This window comes from Asterias amurensis, chromosome 10 (assembly GCF_032118995.1).
Source record: "Asterias amurensis chromosome 10, ASM3211899v1".
Taxonomy (NCBI): Eukaryota; Metazoa; Echinodermata; class Asteroidea; order Forcipulatida; family Asteriidae; genus Asterias; species Asterias amurensis.
Window position 1 is genome coordinate 6,785,671 of NC_092657.1, and position 24,762 is coordinate 6,810,432.

General features: G+C 39.7%; 2 protein-coding genes across 3 annotated transcripts in view; both read right to left on the reverse strand.

Annotated features, from left to right (window-relative positions):
- The window catches only part of LOC139943176 (regulatory factor X 4-like), a 93,254-nt gene that overhangs the window by 16,478 nt on the left and 52,014 nt on the right, over positions 1–24,762 (reverse strand). The gene's annotated exons all lie outside the window — the stretch shown is intronic.
- On the reverse strand, positions 5,315–7,736 carry LOC139943177 (neuromedin-U receptor 2-like). The gene has a single exon (XM_071939991.1). The coding sequence runs from the start codon at positions 7,018–7,020 to the stop codon at positions 5,884–5,886; it is 1,137 nt and encodes a 378-aa protein (XP_071796092.1). The 5' UTR covers positions 7,021–7,736; the 3' UTR covers positions 5,315–5,883.

Here is a 24,762-nt window from a genome sequence, read left to right on the forward strand (position 1 = left end):
AGGCGAGCGCACGCTTTACGCACTAGCCATGCTCCAAATACATGTCCGTGTTGTTTTGTTGCACCGCAAAAGAAAACTTCTTCATGTGACTATTGTTACGTTACAAGGACTTTTGAAGAGTGAGAGTGGTCATTTAGATGTTGTTTTTTGGATGTGACCTATCCGAAGGGAACATTAATAGTATGATCCTCTCCCGGTGTAAGTGTCCAGGCTTTGGTCACACCCCACCCCACATCTAACTAAACATCGTCTCTATTAACTCTATCCCTGAGCAGGGTTTATTATCTCCTGTGAATATTTCCCGGGAGTTGTTTTCTGTAGTGTGAACAGATCGACCAAAAGCTATCGGTAGTTTCCAAGGAAATAAATGTACTATAGTTTGAAAAGGGCTTAAAGGCAGTGGACACTATTGGTCATTACTCAAAACAGTTATCAGCATAAAACCTCACTTGGTAACGAGTAATGGGGAGAGGTTGATAGTATAAAATATTGTGAGAAACGGCTCCATTTGAAGTGACGTAGTTTTCGAGAAACAAGTAATTTTCCACGAATTTGACTTTGAGATCTCAGATTTAGAATTTGAGGTCTCGAAATCACGCATCTGAAAGCACACAACTTCGTGTGACAAGGTTTTTTTGTCTTTTATAGTTATCTCGCAACTCCGACGACCAATTGAGCTCGGCGTTTTTTATGTATTTTTTATGTATGTTTATATGTTGAGATACACCAAGTAATAAGACTGGTCTTTGACAATATTACCAATAGTGTCAAGTGTCTTTGAGAGAGGTTTGCGGTAACACCATGTGAATATCTCTTTTGAGCAGTGTTGGTTCTCAAAATAGCTTGTGGTCAACGACTGAACGTTTCAATCAGTGTGCTCCGACTGTCTTCAGGAGGTGGGTGGGAGAAGACAATCAGAATACTGATCAGAAACGTTGAGTTGTTCATCACCGGTTTATTTCAAAACCAACACTACTCCAAAGAGATTTAATCAATAGACTTAAGAACAAATAATAAGGACTAACTGTCTTGCATCGTAGAGGGAACCGAAGTGCATATTTAATGTATTGTAACACTAAATTGTCATACTTACGATATGTACTATTATAACATGTACGATAGTATTTACCTTGTAGGAAACAAACTTGTGATAATTACGATATAGCATAATATTTTACGATATTAACGATACAGTATAATAAGATTTACGAAATAGCATAATGATTAAGCATACGATATTTACGATATAGTATATTATACTATTTCTGTGGCGTCAGAATGTTTGTGACATTGTTTAACTCATTTCTAAAAAAAAATACAGCACCGCAGTTAGTAATATCTTTAACCATTTTGCTGAAAAATTACGACAAAATGACACTTCTAGAATTATACAACAAGCATCTGTATTCACAGTGAGTATGGATTCACGTCATGACCCAAACTTGATAAGCAATTAAAATCCTTTGCGAATTTGTATTAATCCGCAGGAAGTTACCGGTACGCTGTCTCTCCATTAGTTTTGATAATGGTAAAATAAATATCATCTCGACCTTGATTTCGAGACCTCAAGTTCAGAATTTGAGGATTCAAAATCAAGCATCACAAAGCACACAACTTCGTGTGACAAGGGTGTTTTTACTTTCATTATTATCTTGCAACTTCGATGACCGATGGAGCTCAAATTTACACAGGTTTGTTATTTTATACATCTGTTGAGATACACCAAGTGAGAAGACTGGTATTTGACAATTAAATATAGTGTCCAGTGTCTTTAAATAGATACACAACGACCGAGATAAGCGTCCCCAAATTGCCCCTCACAAGTTTGCACTGCCTGTTTTTAAAACCACTTAACCAAATACTACACCACTAACAACATCAGCTCTTGTCAACACTTTTTCAAAGTACTTGACCTTATTTGCTACTCTTACAATAAGATCTGCAGCCGATTTCACGAAACGCTAGAATTATTCCTATCTCGAGTTAGAACGAGTAACCCGTCTTAACGCAGAATAGGTCTAATGAGTCCCAACGTCTTCGGATACGGAACTGAACTCGTCCTAAGTCCTGAGAGTTATGAAGAGTTTGGTGAAATCGACGGCTGTTCCTCCCAACCCAGTGGGCACACAACGTTATTTCAACGTTGGATATTGGTTGATTTGGCGTCGCAACGTTGAAGTACCATAAATCAACGTTGTTTCAACGTCACATTTGCGACGTTGATTTAAGGTTGTTCTTTGACGTTGTAACGTTATAACGATTTGCAAATCCAACTATTATTCAACGTTGTTTTAACGTCTAAACTTGACGTTGAAACAACGTGGTGATTTTAACGTTGTTTTTACGTCGGCATTCAACGTTAAAACGATTTGCAAATCCAACTATTATTCAACGTTACTTCAACGTCGGGCATGACCTTGTTTCAACGTTATTTCAACGTATTTTGCCCACTGGGAAACGTCTTCGTAGTTTTAATGACACTTCCATTCCTAGTTACATGTAACTACTCTGTAAAGTACTCTGCATGGGAGATCGCGCTTTCGAGTGTGTTGCTCCTAAACTTTGGAATACTCTCCCACATGCAATCAGGATCACCAACAAACATTGCTCAAAACCCATTTATTCCGCCAGGCTTTTTATTAGATTTTAATTTGGCCTTTTACCGACGACTGTCGTTTAAAAATCAAACAACAGAAATTAAACGACAGTCGGTAAAAGGCCACATTAAAATCTATTAAATTGTTCTCGTAATTTTCAGTACAATTTCCATTTTTTATTTTTTGTAATTATTGTTAATATCTGTACATTGTTGTAATGCGCATGTGTACATATTTTTTATAAAACTTTCGCATAAAACTTAATAAATCATAATAATTATTATTATGCATTCAACTACAATAACTACGTTCCTTTTTAAAAAGGATCCCACCCCTTTGTCACTTACATCGCAACCAAATGGACAATATGGAGCTGTCGATTAGGGGCGGGAGGAGGAAGTGGATGGTAAAGGGAGCGCTAAAATCGATCGGCGCATGCGCAAAACTGACAAGTTTCCGTCCTGCAGAGTTTGAGGACGGTCTTGGGTTGAAATCAAGTTCGGTCTGTATAGCACGACGGAGTGGTTTCATTTTGTTCGCGTTGTTACGGTTGTTATACATTGTACTGAACCGTGACCACGTGGCCGTGTCGGGAGCGTGGACACCCGGACAGCCGCGTTCGATCCGTCCTGTACGCCCTACCGTCCCAAATCGAAAGCTCCCAAAGTATTTCTGTTTCATCCAATTTGCTCCCCTTTCATTCAATCAACTACCAATGATTACCTTCAATTTTTCTCCCGAACATTTTCCTCAGTCGTAGTGTGCCTTGATTAAAGACACTGGACACTATTGGTAATTGTCAAACACTAGTCTTCTCATTTAGTGTATCTCAAAATATGCATGAAATAACAATTCTGTGAAAATTTGAACTGAATGTTGGTCGTCGAAGTGGCGAGACAACTATGAAAAAACATCCTTGTCAAATTTTGGGGTCTCGAAGTCAAATTCTCGGACAGTAACTTCTTTCTCAAAAACCACTTCACTTCAGAGGGAGCCGTTTCTAACAATGTTTTATACTTATCAACCTCTCCACATTACTCGCTACAATTGAGGTTTTATGCTAATGATTATTTTGAGCAATTACCAGCGTCCATTGCCTTTAATTCCAACACACTTATTGTTATGCTCACTGTTTCAATTGATTCTTATTCTCCTACTTTTACATGTGTACTCCAACATCCAATTTTCAAACCGGTCTCAGTGGTATCTTAGTTTACATTAAACTTTTAAACGGTTTGGAGATAATTCTGGTACAAAGCTTCCTTCAAAATACTACTTGCTGGTGTTGGTACTGGTGCTGTAGTTTTTGAGACCTGAGCAAGTCATATTCACGGGTATTATTTAGGCATGTACAACGGGTATACGCGTCTCCCCTAAAGGGTTTGGAGACTTTTTGTAACACAAAACACACTGTCTGCAGATTTACATTCAGACACACAGTTTGACGATAATGATAGCAGAAAGCCTCCCTTAAAACATCACAGACTGAGGTGCTGTCATTTTATTTGAGAAATGAGGAAAACAATGTCACAAAAATATTTTCGTCTCAATCTTAGGAAGTTGTATTGCCTTTGACTGGTTAATACGTTTCGCTTTGCTCCATCAGTCATCATTAAAACCGTCCAAATGGCCAATTTAAACATCCAAAGGTAATTAAATTAACTATCTTGTCACTCCACCCGAAATCCCCTTTACAATTTACAGCTCAAACTGCATGGTTGTAATATATAACCAGTCGAAGTAATATTATTATAGTTTGTGAATTCAGGCAAATACATTTCCTACAAATAATTAATGCATGGACCGCTTATGCATTAGTTTTATGTTATTCACGCATTTCCAACCAATACTAAAGCTAAAAAGGGTCACTTCGCTTAAAGTGCGTACTGCACTGTAATACGATCATGGGGGACAAAAAGTCACCCAAATAACGCAAACGAGTTTGTTGTGACGATGACGTCATTTGCGTCAGGTCGTGTTGGTACAGCGTTGATAAAATCCCTAAAACCTCTTATATTAACATCAACCACTACAAAGACGACATACAACATAGTGTATTGTGAATCAATTCGATATGCCTGATAGCGTATACTTCATTTACTAAGTCAGGTGAACTTATATTATTGTTTTCCTTTTGTTTCTGTGTGTTTTTTTTTTGTTTTTCAAGGTATCAAGCTATTAAAAAAGAAAATATAAAAACAAAACAAAACACATAATGTTAATTATATTTAAAAGAAAATACACAAGCTGTAAAACCAATTTAATAATATTTAAAAAGAAAATGGTGCTCAGAAGTAAAGTAATCAACAATTCTAAATTATCCAGTAAAAACTGGTAAAAACAATGTGTTGGTAAACGAAAGACTTGACGATTTCCATCGTCCAAAAGCTCACATGAAACACTGGGTTTTAGATCAGGTGAAAATGTGGCCATTACAACGTGATAAGCCTACTATCGCTACAAATTATTTAATTTCAAATTTCTAAGCGCTACAGTATTCACATAGTAAGCTATGTAGAGCTACGTTCTGATCTACGAGACCTACTCATTTAAATAACAAAGTGTAATAGTTTACAAGGTACCGTGGCGTAATATGCTGCCAATCAAATATGGGGATGGATTTGACCCTATCTCGAGTTACGATGAGTTAGGACTAGCCTTTAGTTCTGTATATATATACAGAACTAAAGTCCTAACTCGTCGTAAAATCGACACAAAAGGATAAAAAGAATGTAAAAAGTACATAACTGTCACGACTGGGATTCGAACCCGCACTACGGTGATCAGTAACGCTGGCTCTTGAGTAAGATGTCGTTTCCACTTGGTTTCGACACGTCAAATAACGCTCTTATGGTGCGTTCGTTAAGCTACCCTGGGTCTACCTCGCGGTGCTCACTCGGGTGAGCCCATGACAAGGGCTAAACTAACGACCACTCACCGCTCGCGTAGTGACGTCGTTTACCTGAGGCCAGCCCCCAAGTGACCCACTCCATAAGCAGGGCACTGGGGGCTGACCTGGGTGAGCCCCTGGAATGACGTCAAAAGCTATTTGAACACACCGGGGCAGACCGGGGATGACCCAGGGAAGCTAAACGAACGCACCCATTGATTCCCGAAATTAGGTGGTTGAGAAAAGCAACTATAAAGTGAAATGTTAAGTTTCAAACAAACGAAATTAAATGTTTACTTGGCAATGTCTGTTGTTGTCTATGACAATCTCATTAATTTGACAGTTTAGGTCACAAACAGGACATTTCACTGCTTTTGTTGTACCAGTCACCATTCTTTACAGTTTAGTTTCACCTATGTCGATAGAACAGACGCTCTGTGCAGTAGATTGACTAACTGCTTGAAGTGAGTTGGCTGAGTGCCGTCCACGCCGTCTAACGCATTCAAACGCCTCGGTAAACGCAGCTCTGTATTGTGCGTTAAACGCGCAGTAAATGATTGGATTAACAACAGTGTTAATCCGTAGGGGGATCTGAACAATCCAATCTGCGTACTTCCCAAGAAGAACACTGATAGGATTATCAGCACCCTCAAAGAATGAGCAGATCCAACCAGTAAGAATTAACAAAGTGAAAGGAGCTTGACATAAGAAGAACACCACACCGTTAACTACCAACATCTTCGCGACTTGGTTACGGATGTGCCGCGCCTTTGAATTAGATTTTGCATTCTTGCGATCTGCGTAAAAGCTTTTGCGTTTGTTCAGTATGTGGATGATGCGAGCATACATGTAGACGTTACCGATCATTGCAATACACCAAGGGATGACAAGAAGAGGCTCGCTGACGTACTGCATCCACTCAGCTCCCGGTATGGGACCGCAACGTGAAATCTTTGAGGGGAATCCTTTGTACATGTCTTCTTCGGGCCACCGTAGGCATATGACCCGATGTTTAGCGAATAGTGGAGTTATGATTAGTGAAAAACCTACTCCAATGCCCCAGCAGATTGCAACCTTTTTGTAGGTTCGTCTCCGACTGCGCATCTCAAGATACTTGATTGGATGACACAATGCGAGGTATCTTTCAAACGTCACCATGGTAACCAGTGCAATTGATGTCTCCAATGCCGTGTTTAATGCAAAGTTAAATGTGACGCAGCCAAGAGTACTGCCGAATGGCTCATGCTTTGAAACTTGCGAGAAGGCAACCCTCCCCAAATCTTTCCCAGAAAACAAGATCAAAAAGAGCACATCGGACAGTGCCAAGTTTGATAAGTACAAATCAGTTTCCGATCTTAGTCGGGGACTGCGGAAAAAGACGAACAAAAGTAACAAGTTGGTGAGAAGACCTAGGCCTAAGATTATAGGCACACCTACGGTAATGATGAAGAAATCCACGGAATCGAAGATCCACTCTGACAAATACTCTTCCGTGATGTTTCTGTGGTAGTCACATGATTCTGTTGAACCCATTGTAAAACAACACTTGAACTCTTGTAAACACCGATGCCTATTCACGAAAAAATGGTGTGACAACTTGTAGGTGTAACTGGCCCCTTAGAGTGTAATAAGTCGGTAATACCAAGATGTAAACTCACTGAACAATGGAGTGTTTGTATTGCCTTACGTCCAAGAACATTAACAAAAGGGTCAATAGGTCCTCACTAGTCGGTTCTTTGTTTTCAGGTGTCCTCACAAGTCCTTTGTGTACAAAACCAATGGTGATCGCTTCAATACAGGAACAACAGAAAGTACAATACCGGTAGGTGTCCTCTAACGTATAGGTGTGCTGTAGGGGTGATTGTGTAGATGTGTGTGGCTCCAACGAGTGTAAGTCGGCAATACCCAGTTGTCGAGTAGCAATATCAGACGAACGATATACGATGTATTAAATGGCACTCAAAAAGCGAAGCACTAAACTTGCGGATTGGTTGTCTGCGTCTGCGCAGAATGTAGTCTACATGTAGTTTGAGTCCGCACTGCTGGTAGCAAGCATCGAGTATCTAGTAACAAATTACAAAGTCCGTCTATTGTCTGTTTATCTATAAAGGGCTAGACTTGATTCAAGTCCACTTCTCGTGTGAGAGGTCCCTAGCTATTACCTCAACTTACTATGAAACAACCCCGTAGCATACAGTACAGTGCGCGCTAGCCGTCAAAATGTGGTCCCGAGAATGGGACTTGACGAAGTCGTTTCTTACTCTGCACGTTGTTATTGGAAAATCTCCCCGAATGGGGAGATGTACAAAACCAATGGGATCGTGGAAGCGCTGCCCTGCCGGTAAAATATTCATTATACTCTGTGACATCACAGTAGAAGACGTTGTAAGGCACGCGTCTATACGCGGCACGCACGTGGGGCGGGTAAACTCATTAGCAGACAAGGGGGTGTCGGTGTCATAAGTCGTTTTATTGCACTTCCAAAAATTCAAATTTTGCAAACAAAACCGACCCCAATGTATGTTACAACGTATTACTTAAATTAAAATGAACATTTAGTGCTTTTCTTTTTATAATTAATTGGTTATTCAAAAATGCATTTCAATCATCAACTAAGTACTTAACCCACAAGTGACAAATGAACTAGTCTTCTTTTTGGGTGCGTTTGATTGGTCAAAACGTATCACGTAACAATGTTACATATTCATAAGTGAATACATTTACATACCAGGCGACTGCGTCAAGTCCCTGTCCCGCATGCGGAACAGGTTTTGGAATGCAGAGCATCACAAAACAGTAGTTTTCTGGGGATGGCACGGGATTGGGACTTGAGTCAAGTCTAATATAGGGCCGGTCTTTCAACCAACCGAAGTATTATGAGCTTTCCAAGGGAGTCTAGACTTTAGTTAAAAAGATGAAGTAATTTTCGAAGAAAAGCCACGGTATGATGAAGCTTGAAGGTCAATGTCATATTAAATCAATAATTTGTTAAATTACTAACTCTTTTTGCAATCGGTCAACTTTAGTGATCGGTGGTGGCTTTTTGCAATCGGTCAACTTTAGGGATCGGTGATGGCTTTTTGCAATCGGTCAACTTGAGGGATCGGTGATGGCTTTTTGCAATCGGTCAACTTTAGTGATCGGTGGTGGCTTTTTGCAATCGGTCAACTTTAGTGTCGGTGGTGGCTTTTTGCAATCGGTCAACTTTAGTGTCGGTGATGGCTTTTTGCAATCGGTCAACTTTAGGGACCGGTGGTGGGTTTTGCAACCGGTCAACTTAAGGGATCGGTGATGGCTTTTTGCAATCGAGCAACTTTAGTGATCGGTGGTGGCTTTTTGCAATCGATCAACTTTAGTGATCGGTGGTGGCTTTTTGCAATCGGTCAACTTTAGGGACCGGTGGTGGCTTTTTGCAACCGGTCAACTTTAGGGATCGGTGGTGGCTTTTTGCATTCGGTCAACTTTAGTGATCGGTGATGGCTTTTTGCAATCGGTCAACTTTAGTGATCGGTGGTGGCTTTTTGCAATCGGTCAACTTTAGTGATCGGTGGTGGCTTTTTACAATCGGTCAACTTTAGGGACCGGTGGTGGCTTTTTGCAACCGGTCAACTTTAGGGATCGGTGGTGGCTTTTTGCATTCGGTCAACTTTAGTGATCGGTGATGGCTTTTTGCAATCGGTCAACTTTAGTGATCGGATTGGCTTTTTGCAATCGGTCAACTTTAGTGTTTGGTGATGGCTTTTTGCAATTGGTCAACTTTAGTGATCGGGATGGCTTTTTGCAATCGGTCAACTTTAGTGATCGGTGGTGGCTTTTTGCAACCGGTCAACTTTAGGGACCGGTGGTGGCTTTTTGCAATCGGTCAACTTTAGTGATCGGTGGTGGCTTTTTGCAATCGGTCAACTTTAGTGATCGGTGCTGGCTTTTTGCAATTGGTCAACTTTATTGATCGGTGGTGGCTTTTTGCTATCGGTCAACTTTTGCAACCGTTGATGGCTTTTTGCAATCGGTCAACTTTAGGGATCGGTGGTGGCTTTTTGCAATCGGTCAACTTTAGTGATCGGTGGTGGCTTTTTGCAATCGGTCAACTTTAGTGATCGGTGGTGGCTTTTTGCAACCGGTCAACTTTAGGGACCGGTGGTGGCTTTTTGCAATCGGTCAACTTTAGTGATCGGTGGTGGCTTTTTGCAATCGGTCAACTTTAGTGATCGGTGCTGGCTTTTTGCAATTGGTCAACTTTATTGATCGGTGGTGGCTTTTTGCTATCGGTCAACTTTTGCAACCGTTGATGGCTTTTTGCAATCGGTCAACTTTAGGGATCGGTGGTGGCTTTTTGCAATCGGTCAACTTTAGTGATCGGTGGTGGCTTTTTGCAATCGGTCAACTTTAGTGATCGGTGGTGGCTTTTTGCAACCGGTCAACTTTAGGGACCGGTGGTGGCTTTTTGCAATCGGTCAACTTTAGTGATCGGTGGTGGCTTTTTGCAATCGGTCAACTTTAGTGATCGGTGCTGGCTTTTTGCAATTGGTCAACTTTATTGATCGGTGGTGGCTTTTTGCTATCGGTCAACTTTTGCAACCGTTGATGGCTTTTTGCAATCGGTCAACTTTAGTGATCGGTGGTGGCTTTTTAAGGTTTTATGCTAATAATTATTTTGAGTAATTACCAATAGTGTCCACTGCCTTTAAATAATTATTTGTTTAGTTAATAGTAATAATAATAGTGTGCATGTATAATGCGCGGGTATCCATCTAAATGGGCTCATGGCGCAGTGACACAAGAAACGGGAAAAAGTTATAAAGTCCTCATTAGATGAGGCTTGAGGGAAGTTTTTAACAAAGCTATTGATGAAGAAAGTTTAACATGATCCGGCAAGTCGTTCCATAATGAAGGAGCAGCAGAAGTAATTGATCTTTCACCCCATGATGTTTTGGCCAGGGGTTTCCTTAAAAGATGTTTGTTATTAGATCGCATATAGACTGGCGGTTGGAAGTATGGGGTTGGAGTCCTTCTGAGAGATATGGTGATAAAGTGCCTTTTGAAATGAGCGATAGACATACACAAGGATCTTGAAGATGATTCTATCCTTAATGGGTAGCCAATGTAGATCTTGTAGGATAGGTGTGATGTGACTCTAGTGTTGGACCGGGTTACAATTCTGACGGCAATATTTTTAAGGCGACACAAGCGGTAAATTTATTATGCAGTCCATAGAGGACAGAGTTTCCCATGTCAAGTCGGGAGGTTAGGTGCGAACGAGTTGCTCTGTAGTATTTACTTCGTTTACTTTATTTACTTCGTTTATTTACTTCGTTTATTTATTTATTTTATATTTTTAGTTAAGGGGTAACCAACTACATTTTGTACTCTCATTGTATGTTTGCGTCGTGTGAAAGCTTGCGAAATCTCTGAATGTCATCCCATTTGTGATGAACCACTTTGGTAGTTCTGAGGACTTTTTCAACATTTGCCGAGGTGTCGGCCTTTCTCTTCAGCGTTACAACATCTGAAGATTTGTTATTAAGCACCTACCAATTCAATGCAACAAGGTCAACTAACTTCACTATCTCAGCAGTTGAGAAACTTCGCCTTCCAATGATTCCCCTTTGCCTCCTCCTCGCGTTGCGGGACAACGGTCTTCCTCCTTGCTTTAGTCTGGCTCTCCATGTCTTCTATAGTCCAGTCCAGTCACTGTATGTTCTGGACAATGAGATCACGCTCCAGTGAATTACATAACAAATCCATGACTGTTCAGCTCAAGCGTGTTCCCGCTTAAGAAGGCGTTACGAGAGGTTTAGTAAGTAACGCGGTAGTAAAGCGATACGAATGCTTCGTGAATAACACGTAAGGGCTTACTAAAGTCTTACTAACGTCTTACTTAGAGCCACGTAAGTGACCGATTTACGAGGGCTTCATGAATAAGGCCCCTGTTTACACAGAGCTACTTGTATGATTTCAGATTTCCCCTGACACACAAAACTATCGGTAGAAACTCGTGTTCAAAAACATTTCCCTTCACTGAATATAAATATTTGTATTTCCCCGGCATACACCATTTCCGGAAGACGACAACCAATTGTGGGACATAGATACCCTTCCACACCCTCTCCTACCCATTTGTTATTATTATTATTATCTTTTTAGAAAGAGCTGATTAATTTGATGTTTGTTGCGTTCCCCCTTACATAGTTATAAAATGGTATTCTTCGAAAAATGTTTCGCAAGTCAGTCAACCCGCTGCGTGTAATTTATCCTCCATGGTGGTGTGAACTAGAAAATAACAACAATTAATATCCACAATCTACACAATCATAGGTTTTGAAGTAGGCCTGCACCGACCGGACGCAAAATTCGGATATCCCAACATTCCATCACCGGTTGCAAAAGTTGACCGATTGCAAAAAGCCACCACCGATCCCTAAAGTTGACTGATTGCAAAAAGCCACATCCGATCCCTTAAGTTGACCGATTGCAAAAAGCCACCACCGATCCCTCAAGTTGACCGATTGCAAAAAGCCACCACCGATCACTAAAGTTGACCGATTGCAAAAAGGCACCACCGATCCCTAAAGTTGACCGATTGCAAAAAGCCACCACCGATCACTAAAGTTGACCACCGATTGCATAGGACCACCACCGATGACAAATTTGATCACCGGTTGCAAAAGACCACCACCGATGATTAAATGCCTCTTTGGCGTTCCAGAGTTTTCTACCATTTTGCCAATATGGTGTGCCGCCAACAAACCAGTAGACAGATGACAGAAAGTAAAACTTTCATTATCAGACGAAAATTCAACCAGCATTTTAACTCGTAAATTTTTATTAATAAAATAAAAATGCAAAAAGTATATCAAATATATTAAATTTAAATGAAATTACTTTGCAATAAAAAAGTTCATTACAATAAAGTGTAATTGTCCATGATAAACAAAAAACATGAAAAATGAAAAAACAGCAGCAATGAATAAATCAAAATAAAAATGCTATGTAAAAACCAATAAAATAATAAAGGAGGTATACATTTTAGAATTATGTTTTATTAATAGTATTCGGTTTCTCATAATGGGGTCGATTTCACAGAGAGTTAGGCCTAGTCCTAACTTAGGACATAGTCCTTGGAGATATAAGAAACGTATGGCTAGTCCTAAGTTAGGACGATTAACTCTTCCTAACTCGAGATAAGACTACTCTTTGTGAAATCCACCCAGCTTCAATAACTTGCATGGGCTAATTCCTTTTTAAATATCAAGTCGGTTTAGTAATTAGAACATATTTCTTTACCGTTTTGCTAAAGCCAGTATTGGCATGATTGGCCCCGAAAAGGTTTTCTATATGATACCATTTTTACAAAAAATGGTGTGCAGCTACAAAACCAGTATTGGCTCAATGAGAGGTTTTCTACCTGTTTTCCCAAATAGTGTGCTGCAAAACCAGTATTGGCTCAATGAGAGGTTTTCTGCCTGTTTTCCCAAATGGTGTGCCGCAAAACCAGTATTGGACCACTACAGGTTTTCTACCACTTTCCCAAAATGGTGCACCGCTACAAAACCAGCATTGGCCCATTAAAGGTTCATCATTTTGCCGAAACGGTGTGCCGCACAAAACCAATATTGGCCAAGACAGGCAAACCTCCGTCCTAACTAAATAGTTTGCCTCTATAAAACCGACATTGGCCCAGTGTAGGTACTTTACTAGCAAGGACATGACGCTTGACCGGAAGAAGGCCAGCACTGACCCAATTCTGGCTCAATATCATCATCATAATTAACGGCACCGTATCGAAACTCGACGCCGGTACATGTCACCATTGGCCCGATACTGTATTGTTTGTTAGGCTATAACTGAAAAAAGGTTTGAACATCGGTTGTGAAGTTCTTGGGATATTGTCCCACTTCCGGTTGACCTGGAAGTAGAGCTAGGTCAATATGGGGGCCAAATTTTGTTAAGAGTCTCTAAGTGAAAAAGGGTTTGAAAATTAGTGGTGTAGTTCTTGAGGTATGGTCCCACTTCCGATTGACCCTGAAGTAGAGATCAACAAGGGGACACATTTTTTAAAGTTAATATTTAACACAAAGGAATGTGCAACTGAAAACAAAGTTTGAAAATCGGTTGTATAGTTCTTGAGATATGGTCCCAATTCAGGTTAACCCGGAAGTAGAGGTAAACATGGGGTCGTGGAAACTGGAACAAGTTTGAAATAGGTTGTATAGGTCTTGAGAGCTGGTCCCAATTCAGGTTGACCCGGAAGTAGAGGTCAACATGGGGTCACGGTTTTCCAAAGTAAAAATTTAAAAGGAGTCTATAACTGAGACAAAAAATGAAGATTGATTGTGTAGTATAACTGAAACAAAAAATGGGCCAACTTCCGGTTGACCCGGAAGTATACTTATTGAGATATGGCGCTCTACTAAGATTTACTAATTAAATATGCAAATGAAGATCTCAAGGTTAATTAATTAATAATTTAAAACAAAATTACGTTTAGAGTAAAGCTTATTTTCAAGCTTCAATTTTATATAAGATTTAACTCTTTTATCTTTATACTTTAGGATAATATTAGGCTTAAAGACACTGGACACAATTGCTAATTGTCAAAGACCAGTTTCTCACTTGGCGTATCTCAACATATGCATAAAATAACAAACCCGTGAAAACGTGTTAGCTCAATCGGTTGTCCAAGTTGCGAGATAATAATGAAAAAAAAAACCTTGTCACACGAGGTTTTCAGATGCTCGATTTCGAGACCTCAAATTCTCAATCTGAGGTCTCGAAATCAAATTAGTGGAAAATTGCTTCTTTCTCTAAAACTACATTACTTCAGAGAGAGCCGTTTCTCACAATGTTTTATACTACGTGAGCAGTCATCTTGATTTTGGCAATCTACTATAGCTCGTATTTGTCTAAGTTATGTTCATAAAAGTCTCTCTTGTTTTGCGATATGACGTCTCTATAGGTTTCATACCAGTGATTGCTTCTCTTTTTCCAGTCAAACCCATTTAAGTTTTTTCTTTATATATATATACATTTTTTTACTTATTCATTCATTCATTTATTTGTTTACCTTTCTTTTTACGGGCCTATTTGTTTATTTATTAATATTTTGTTGACATCTATTTATTTGTCATATATTTTTCTATTTGTATGTAACTCTTTTTAAACGGAGGGTGAAGGTCTGTTGCGTGGTATCGGATCATTCAAGTTGACAGGTTTATGGGTAAAATGGAAGCGAAAAACAATGGTAATGATGTAGTGGGAAATGGGTGTAGGTAGGTATACGGGTGTTAAGTTGTAGAGTAGGGAGGGAAGTGGGGAATAAAAAGGAGAAATGAAAAGAACAGAAATAGAGTGGAAGATGTAGGTAGAAAAAACAATGGTGTGCACACGAGGGATACAAACACTTGGTCGACCTTTCCCATGTGCAGCAGTATAGCAATTTTTCCCTCGTAAATGTAAGGAATAATTTCCCACCACTGTCTCTATATACCTCAACAGGCGGCCTATATGCAGATCCTATAGCCCTTTTCACACGAGAGCCGAAGACCAACGTCCCTTGTTGTGGGCGCCAGTTGTCTGCCACAAAGGTTGTTTGCGATTTTATGACCAACATTCACACGACCACGCACATTGCGTTCCCGACGTCCCTTGTTTATGCGAGATCGCACTGTGGGTTATATATCAGTTCGCTGGTGCTCTGTCAGTGTCCCGTGCAATGTCATGTGTTTGCTTTAGGTTACCATCGATCATTTTTTGGCGCACCAATGTGTTTTCCAGGCATAAGAATCTTCCAGATTTTTTACCTTAAAATAATGTGTTCTCCGAGTTCATTCAGTGTAAATTTAAATTAAAAAACGAGAGATAAGCGAGAGGGTTTGCGTCCACACCACTATTTTTTGCGTGCATTAAAAGACGCTCAGAGTGTTTCTCGATCGGATTCAACCCTTGCTAGATGTTGACGTCGGCAGAGTATGCATGTGTGGAGAATTTGCGGCGAAATACATGTACTTCAATTGTACAGCGATTGATCACAACCAAATTCTTACTACCTCCTGTAATAGAGTAAGGAAAAGTCCTACTTGTGTTTTGTATGTGCAGTGCGCGCGATGTGTATGCTTTCGTTGAACATCAAAAGGACTGACTGTCAAGTCTATCTGCACACGTGTGTTTACAGATTTTCTTTCCCGTTTTTGATGCAATCAAAATGACACTGGGTAGTCGTTACATTTTGCAACGTCAAGCCGTTTGGATATCAAAGAAATTGACAAAATGATAACAAATAAACGATTTCTGAGCGTCCCGACTCCAAACATGAATGTATTCGAAAGCATTTTATTTGAAATTGCAAGCGGAAAAGGCCAGATTCAAGGCTTTCTTGATCGGAAGCTTCTTGGTCATAGAAACCATAGAAACAAACTTTGACTTTGAGGAAAGCATAAAATAAACTAATTTTCAATTTGTGCTGCCGACACCATTTTGTTGGATGTGGAATATACGAACTTTCTCCATCAGGTAATGACGTGTACTGCTTAAAAGTTTGTGCGTAAAGAAACCCCATGGTTTGTGCATGCATGGTCGTTGTGCGATCACCGAGGACCTTTGTAATCTACTGTGTTTCGTTTCACACGAGTGATCCGGCGATTCTTAGCCTTGATCAAGGCGCTACAGCCAGCCGCGATCTGCAAAATCCCAGTCCCCATCACTGAATTCCGCCATCGCTCCCCCATACATAACACAGTGCATATAATACGTGTACAGCGTACACTGTATGTACACATACGTAGGTACACTTACGGTACATGGGTACTTCCCAAGTAGCGCCTTGATGGTTTTGTATCTGCCAAAATTTAGGGCGGAGCTCATTATGCTAATGTTTACTAACAACCCGTTCTCATTGGTTGTTGGTTGACCTATAAACTCTCGCTGCGATGTCAATCACAACGTTGTTCTGCAAGCGCTCACACACATGTGCTTGTCGACGTATTGTAAACAAGCAGTGGCTGTAGTAGAGTTGCAATAATGGCGGCGGGCGAGGGAGAAATCCCTACTAGTAAAACAAAACTGTAAGTCGCTGGAAATCAGTGGTGTATAATTTGCAATACAACTACAGAAACTTTCAACAAAATATAACAGCCGCGTTTAATGCATCAATCATGGGTTTAGAAATAGAAGGAAGAAAATTAGACCATGTGAAATGTGTTTGAGAAAGGTTAAAAAAGTATCCAGGTGTCGTGGGTTTCCGGCAAGATGGCTACTTGGTAAGAATTCTTCGGTGTTGGGCATATGACAGTACAACACATTCCATCCCCTTGAAGCACAAACACAGACCAGATGAGATAAAAAAAACAGCTTTTTATTTTGTATTAATGTAGACATATATTATTCATTACGTTTCTCGCGGTAAATCAAAGTTGGGGATCGAAAATATGTGTTGTCGACAGACGGTAGAAGATGGCGTGTGGCTGAACATTAACTACAAATAAAGTTCAATTTCATAAACTAACTCTTGACATACTAGTACTACACTACAACGTTACACTTATAGTACAGCAGCTTCCAATTCTGGGACAAATCTACCAGCTACGTTGTAATTATGATGCTAGTCCTCGTGTTATAATGAAACGCAAGACAACGCAAGTTGTTCGAAGTTGTTCAACACCATTACCGACCGGGCGAGTCATGTCCGGCTCACCCGTCCAGCAGCGTATTCAGACCCCTTACAATCTTAGCTAATAAACACCACGCTCCCGACACTGCTATAAAAAGCACGTAGTACAGTACATATGTACATATAGCTAGCGTACAGCGTACACACACACACATACACACATGGACGTGGCATGATTGCTAGAAGTAATACGTCATTCTCAATCGCGCCTGTGATTGGCCAATGTTTAGAATGACACGCCCACATCATGAATACCCTTTTATCGGAATTCCGATAAAGCTTTACAAACCCATCAAGGCTGTTGTTTGAGCCACGTGTATGAGGTTGAAAATACAAAGACACGACCGTTCTCACGACTACGCTATACTGTTCTCGCTGTACAACGTATGGTAATGTCATTTGTGTATGCACTGCATGCGTGTACCGCGAACCGGGCCGGGGAACAGTACGGCAACAGCCTTGATCAAGGCTAGGTGATTCTAAACAGGGTTGCGATTTTTTGGAGGAGGTCTTGATCCCGGTTGTTTATTACGCGGGTCCCTGGCGATTTCATCACTCGGATTCATTTCACACGACGCAAATTTGTGATTATATAACGGGAATGCGATTTCGTTCCCAACGACCATGGTTTAGAAAGCTCGTGTGAAACGGGCTTATGTCGTTCCATTTATTGTAAAACCATGGAGCAATGGAGGAGAGCCTGGGCGCTAATTGGATTAAGATAAGAGAGGTCTTGTTCTAACTACTTCTAATGATCCTATTGGTAAAACACACACATTCCTAGATAACACAGGCCCAACATGTAGCTCCATACACTGACCATGCTCCCGTGATGTTGACCATCACACATGATTACATCATCCAACACAGGTCCAATTGATGTCACAATCATAATGTTATTTCTGTGTGCCATCATTTCTAGATCAAGATTTCACCCACCAACAAAACCATAAGCCCCACATAACACTTCCCCAACAAGTTCACCAGGTATTTCAGCGCCGACAAACTATGTCCACTATGGTGTTCCATAGAGGACAGCCTCCGTCGTTGTTGTGAGTTGAGCCGTCGGAGTTGTGAGTTGGGCCGTCGGAGTTGTGAGTTGTCCGTCGGAGTTGTGAGTTGGGCCGTCGGAGTTGTGGGTTGTCCGTCGGAGTTGTGGGTTGTCCGTCGGAGTTGTGAGTTGTCCGTCGGAGTTGTGGGTTGTCCGTCGGAGTTGTGGGTTGTCCGTCGTAGTTGTGAGTTGGCCGTCGGAGTTGTTGTCCGTCGGAGTTGTGAGTTGTGCATTCTGGTTGTGTTGTTAGTTGGGCACCGTGGTTGTGAATTGGGTATTTTGTGATTGTGAATTGGGCGTCGTGTTATTGAGTTTGGCGTCGTGTAATTGTGAATTGGGCGTCGTGTTTGTGAATTGGGCGTCGCTGGTTGTGGATTCAATGTCGTGGTTGTGAGTTGGGCGTTGTGAGTTGGGTGTAGTGCCATGAAGTTGGGCGTCTTGCTTCTGAGTTGGGCTTCGTGATTCTGAGATGGGCATCGTGCTGGTTAATTGGGCGTCGTGTTGTTAATGTCCGTCGGAGTTGTGAGTTGGCCGTCGTAGTTGTGAGTTGGCCGTCGGGGTTGTGAGTTGAGCCGTCGGAGTTGTGAGTTGGCCGTCGGAGTTGTGAGTTGGGCCGTCGTAGTTGTGAGTTGGCCGTCGGAGTTGTGAGTTGGCCGTCGGAGTTGTGGGTTCGCCGTCGGAGTTGTGAGTTAAGCCGTCGTAGTTGTGAGTTGTCCGTCGGAGTTGTGAGTTGGGCCGTCGTAGTTGTGAGTTGGCCGTCGGAGTTGTGAGTTGGCCGTCGGAGTTGTGGGTTCGCCGTCGGAGTTGTGAGTTAAGCCGTCGTAGTTGTGAGTTGTCCGTCGTAGTTGTGAGTTAAGCCGTCGTAGTTGTGAGTTGTCCGTCGTAGTTGTGAGTTGAGCCGTCGTAGTTGTGAGTTGTCCGTCGTAGTTGTGAGTTGATCCGTCGTAGTTGTGAGTTGTCCGTCGGAGTTGTGGGTTGAGCCGTCGTAGTTGTGAGTTGTCCGTCGTAGTTGTGAGTTGATCCGTCGTAGTTGTGAGTTGGCCGTCGGAGTTGTGGGTTGTCCGTCGGAGTTGTGAGTTAAGCCGTCGTAGTTGTGAGTTGGGCCGTCGGAGTTGTGGGTTGGGCCGTCGGAGTTGTGAGTTATCCGTCTGAGTTGTGGGTTGTCCGTCGTAGTTGTGAGTTGGCCGTCGGAGTTGTGGGTTGTCCGTCGGAGTTGTGAGTTAAGCCGTCGTAGTTGTGAGTTGGCCGTCGGAGTTGTGGGTTGTCCGTCGGAGTTGTGAGTTGGCCGTCGGAGTTGTGTGTTGGCCGTCGTAGTTGTGAGTTGTCCGTCGTAGTTGTGAGTTGGCCGTCGGAGTTGTGATTTGGCCGTCGTAGTTGTGAGTTGGCCGTCTGAGTTGTGATTTGTCCGTCGGAGTTGTGGTATAGGTTAAGTGTAAGGGGTCCCGAAAAACCTATGCACACGTGTGCCTTCGTCTCGATTGTCATGACAACACACATAGCCTGGATGATGGTTTTCCCGTATTCCTCAACAAAATGAATATTTTTACATATTTTTAACACCAGGAACTTTAGGTATAGAACGATTTTTATTCAGACCCCTTAATTCTGATTGGTTGAACTGCGGTCAATCAGGAGAATGTGTAACTTAATGAATATTCATGACTGTTCGTTTCGTGCACACACTACGAAACAAAGTGTCAGCTATAATGTGTCACTTTGTGTACAGAAGTACATAATATTCAAGCACCAGACTGCCGGACATGCAAATTATTGAAACATTGACGTCATAATACATGCAAATGAAAAGGCTGATACAGCCATTCACTATATTTTTTAAATTTTTAATCGTTGAAATAATTTTTTATAAAGGAAAAGCCAGCAACTCTCTATATCCTGGGATGATGCAATTTAACATATTTTGGCCTTCAGATCGTATTAAAATCTGGCGAAGCATCTGTAAATTGCTATTAGATTCCCGGGGGATTCACAAGGAGTAGTTTTTGTTTTTGTTTGTACAATAAACAAACCCACCAAGGATTATGTCAACAAAACAAACTGAATGTATCGTCAGATTGATGACTATATTTGTTAGTTGGAAGCACAGCTTGCATACGCACAGGTCACAGCTCGGGTATCAGGAAAACTTGCACAGTTCCGTTTGCTTATTTTATTCATGCGTTCGTATTTCCGTTTACCACAAACATAATATAGGTTTTCTCGGTAAATTTCGGAAAATGAGCAGCCAATTTAATTTCCATGCGTTCGAATTAAAGCTATTTTGCCTCTCCGGTTTTTACTGCGTTTCAAATTCAGAATTCGGTCATTCAATTTCGTTTGGAGGCATTCATGTTCTTTTTTCACTCATTCTTTTTCATGACACACAATCATCATTCAATTTAGCAAAGCTGGTTCGACTAGAGATTTTGCTGATTTAATCATTTTCAATTTTGTAAAGAGGCAAACAATTTCGCTAAACGAGGATAAGTACGACTTACGAAAAACGAATAAACAGATAAACTGTACAAGGCAACTGTTTCGTATTCTTTTTCACTTTTAAATCAACGAACCCTATTTTCTTTATTTTATGTTTCTTAGTAGACTTTACCTGGGACCCCACAAGGTTTTTTCTTATTTATTTTGTTCGGGAGACCTTTAAAGTCACCTGGAAGTGGTATTTTGTCAAAATAAAGCTTTTGTCACTAATATATGTGTTTTGATGAGTGGAATGTGAATAAACAGTTAACTAAGGTTTTAAAAAACCAGTTCTTATGTTATTTACAAATTAAAGAGTAGACCCCGACCCGAGAGGGCGCTGTTCGTGACGTCAATCGAGGTAGACTTTGCCTTTAAAGGAACACGTTGCCTTCGGATCGGTCGAGTTGGTCTTTGAAAAGCGTTTGAAACCGTTTGTTATAAAATGCATATGGTTAGAAAGATGTTGTAAAAGTAGAATACAATGATCTACACAAATATGCCTCGAAATTGCGTGGTTTTCTTGTTACCTCGTCCAATAACACGGTCGGCCATTTATGGGAGTCAAAATTTTGACTCCCATATAAATGGCCGACCGTGATAGTTCGCGACGTAAAAAGAAAACCGTGCAATTTTGAGTGATACTTGTGTGAATCATTATATTCTACTTTTAAATCATCTTTCTAACCATATACATTTCATAACAAACGGTTTCAAACGCTTTTTATAGACCAACTCGACCGATCCAAGGCAACGTGTTCCTTTAATGCGTAGAGTAAACACAAATGCAAAGTACATGTATGGACCAAGTCGTGAGTTTGTACGTTTCCAAAAATTTGTTTTTTTCCGGCAATGCCGACAGGTGTATTGCTGCTGAATGCAGAAAAACACTTTTTGAAATGTACCAATTCATGACTTGGACGTACATGTACTTTGCACGTGTGTTTACTATACGCATTGCAGGCAAAGTCTGCCTTGAATGACGTCACAAAAGGGGTAGGCGGAGTCAGCCCCCACAACAACTTTATATATTTTTTAAACATATAAATCGTGACAAACAATTACTAAACAAATTGTTTTATTGTTCGTAAGCTTATACTCTTATGTTTGAAAGAAGAAAAAATATATTTCCAGGTGACTTTAATGGTTAACTGACCAAGACCTGATATTTGATTGTGTTTGAATGTTGTTGTTTTTTGTTATTTTGTTATGTTTTTCTCTTTTTTCCGCCAACCATCAATCTGTTTGCGTGCCAGCCATCTTGGCATATTATTATGTTCAAGAGTGCCAGACAAATGAACCGCATGCCTTTAATGTTCGTAAGGAGACAAAAAGTAAACAAAGCGTTTTTAAGATTGCACAAATTCCATAATTGACTGCTCCAAAATGAAATTGAATGGATAAACACACGCATCAAACAAACTCCTGCGAATTTGAATGCAGCTTCGAGGAATTATTAAATTTAATTATTATTTTGTTAAATCGAATGAAGTAAAAGTACATTTGACTAGCTTTAAAAAGAAACCGAATGACCCTTTTTAGTAGCATTCGATTTCGTGCGAAATAGAATAGGCTGATGGTTAAATTGGCGGCTCATTTTCCGAAATTATTTCAAGTTTATTAATTAAAAAATACTATTCATCCATACCGGGTCAATCCAACTTTAATAACACTTTCAAATAGTAAAGGATGATTTGACCATCTTTGGACTAATTTAATGATAGGCCTACACTTTTAATTTTATTTAATTTTTATTTAATGTTAAATTACTATCGGGGTGTAAAAACATATAACTCTTTCATGGTATGATGCCTTGAACGAAAAAGAAGTCAGTGAAGGATTAATGCTAGTTCGTTAAAATAATAATAATAATAATAATAATATTAATAATAATAATAATAATAATAATAACAATAACAATAACAATAACAATAACAATAACAATAACAATAACAATAACAATAACAATAACAATAACAATAACAATAACAATAACAATAACAATAACAATAACAATAACAATAACAATAACAATAACAATAACAATAACAATAACAATAACAATAACAATAACAATAACAATAACAATAACAATAACAATAACAATAACAATAACAATAACAATAACAATAACAATAACAATAACAATAACAATAACAATAACAATAACAATAACAATAACAATAACAATAACAATAACAATAACAATAACAATAACAATAACAATAACAATAACAATAACAATAACAATAACAATAACAATAACAATAACAATAACAATAACAATAACAATAACAATAACAATAACAATAACAATAACAATAACAATAACAATAACAATAACAATAACAATAACAATAACAATAACAATAACAATAACAATAACAATAACAATAATAAAAATAATAATAATAATAATAATAATAATAATAATAATAATAATAATAATAATAATAATAATAATAATAATAATAATAATAATAATAATAATAATAATAATAATAATAATAATAATAATAATAATAATAATAATAATAATAATAATAATAATAATAATAATAATAATAATAATAATAATAATAATAATAATAATAATAATAATAATAATAATAATAATAATAATAATAATAATAATAATAATAATAATAATAATAATAATAATAATAATAATAATAATAATAATTAAAGGTTGTGCCTACCCTTATACAAAGGTACAACAGAGACAGTAACTGAGCAGGTGAAGGATATTTTTGATATCCTTCCATTTTCTTCAGCTATGTCATTATTGAGCACATCACAACTTCTGGAAGGTGGTAGCAGCAATCATAATTATTTCCTCATTGTTCGAGAGGTCTTCACACACGCGTGACGATGGCGTGCTGTCTGGCCCTGTACATGTATATACGTTCAAATTCTACACTTTTATGCTGTTCGTGATTAGTTTTAATATTCTAATAAGGCCCGCATCCTACCTGCAGTTATTAAAGAATATTGTTACAATTCATGAACAACATTTAGAATAGGGGCGTAGATAAATATAAAATATCAGATCTGCCATCTGACAACATAGTGCGAACAAAACATAGGCCTAATTTCCCAATAAAAGCATCAAACACATGGGTCCATCCATTTTATGTAGGCCTAAGGCAAGCAAAAACGACATATCACTGCCTTCTCGGTGAGGAATCGAGTCAGCAAGGTACAATTCATCACAATCGGAACTCAATTACCATGTGTATTATTGCCAAACAAGAACCCGGAAGTAGGCCTACGCCACCTATTGGCCATTGCAGTTTAGTAAAAAAAAAAAAAAAAAGTCCGACGGCAAACCCACAACTCCGACGGCCAACCCACAACTCCGACGGCCAACCCACAACTCCGACGGACAACCCACAACTCCGACGGACAACCCACAACTCCGACGGCCCAACTCACAACTCCGACGGCCCAACTCACAACTCCGACGGCCAACTCACAACTCCGACGGCCAACTCACAACTCCGACGGCTCAACTCACAACAACCACGGAGGCTGTCCTCTATGGAACACCATAGTCCACAGATCAAACACTCAAATCTCAAACGTGCACTGTTCAAACATTGGCACCTTATAATGACAGTGATTTCCTTCACAGCCCTTTTCCTGCACCTCCTCTGTTAGCCTACAAAAGACAAAATGTCATAAAGGACCAACTAATTCGAGCTAGATTGCAAGTTTCAACCGAAAAAAAACACAATCGAAAAAATGGACGCACAGAACTTGCAAATCCTGTTTGACCTACAACAGAAACTAGAGTTGGGTACACAAAACTGAAACTAAACCAGTGCTTTGATCTAGACGATACTACGTATACCAATAACAAACGAAAAATACCCGTCTTGCTGGATCCTCTTGTCTAAATAAACCAGATCTGATCTCTCCTTGTTGCAAAACATTCTTAAAAAGGATAACAGCAAAAAGTGGTGACTGATGAAGAGCTTATATAAAGCACTGAAAATATGTTCTTGAGCAATCCATTAAAGGTATATAATGGCTCGACATTAATATCACCGGATAAACAATCTTTTTAGTGAGATTTTTTTCACCC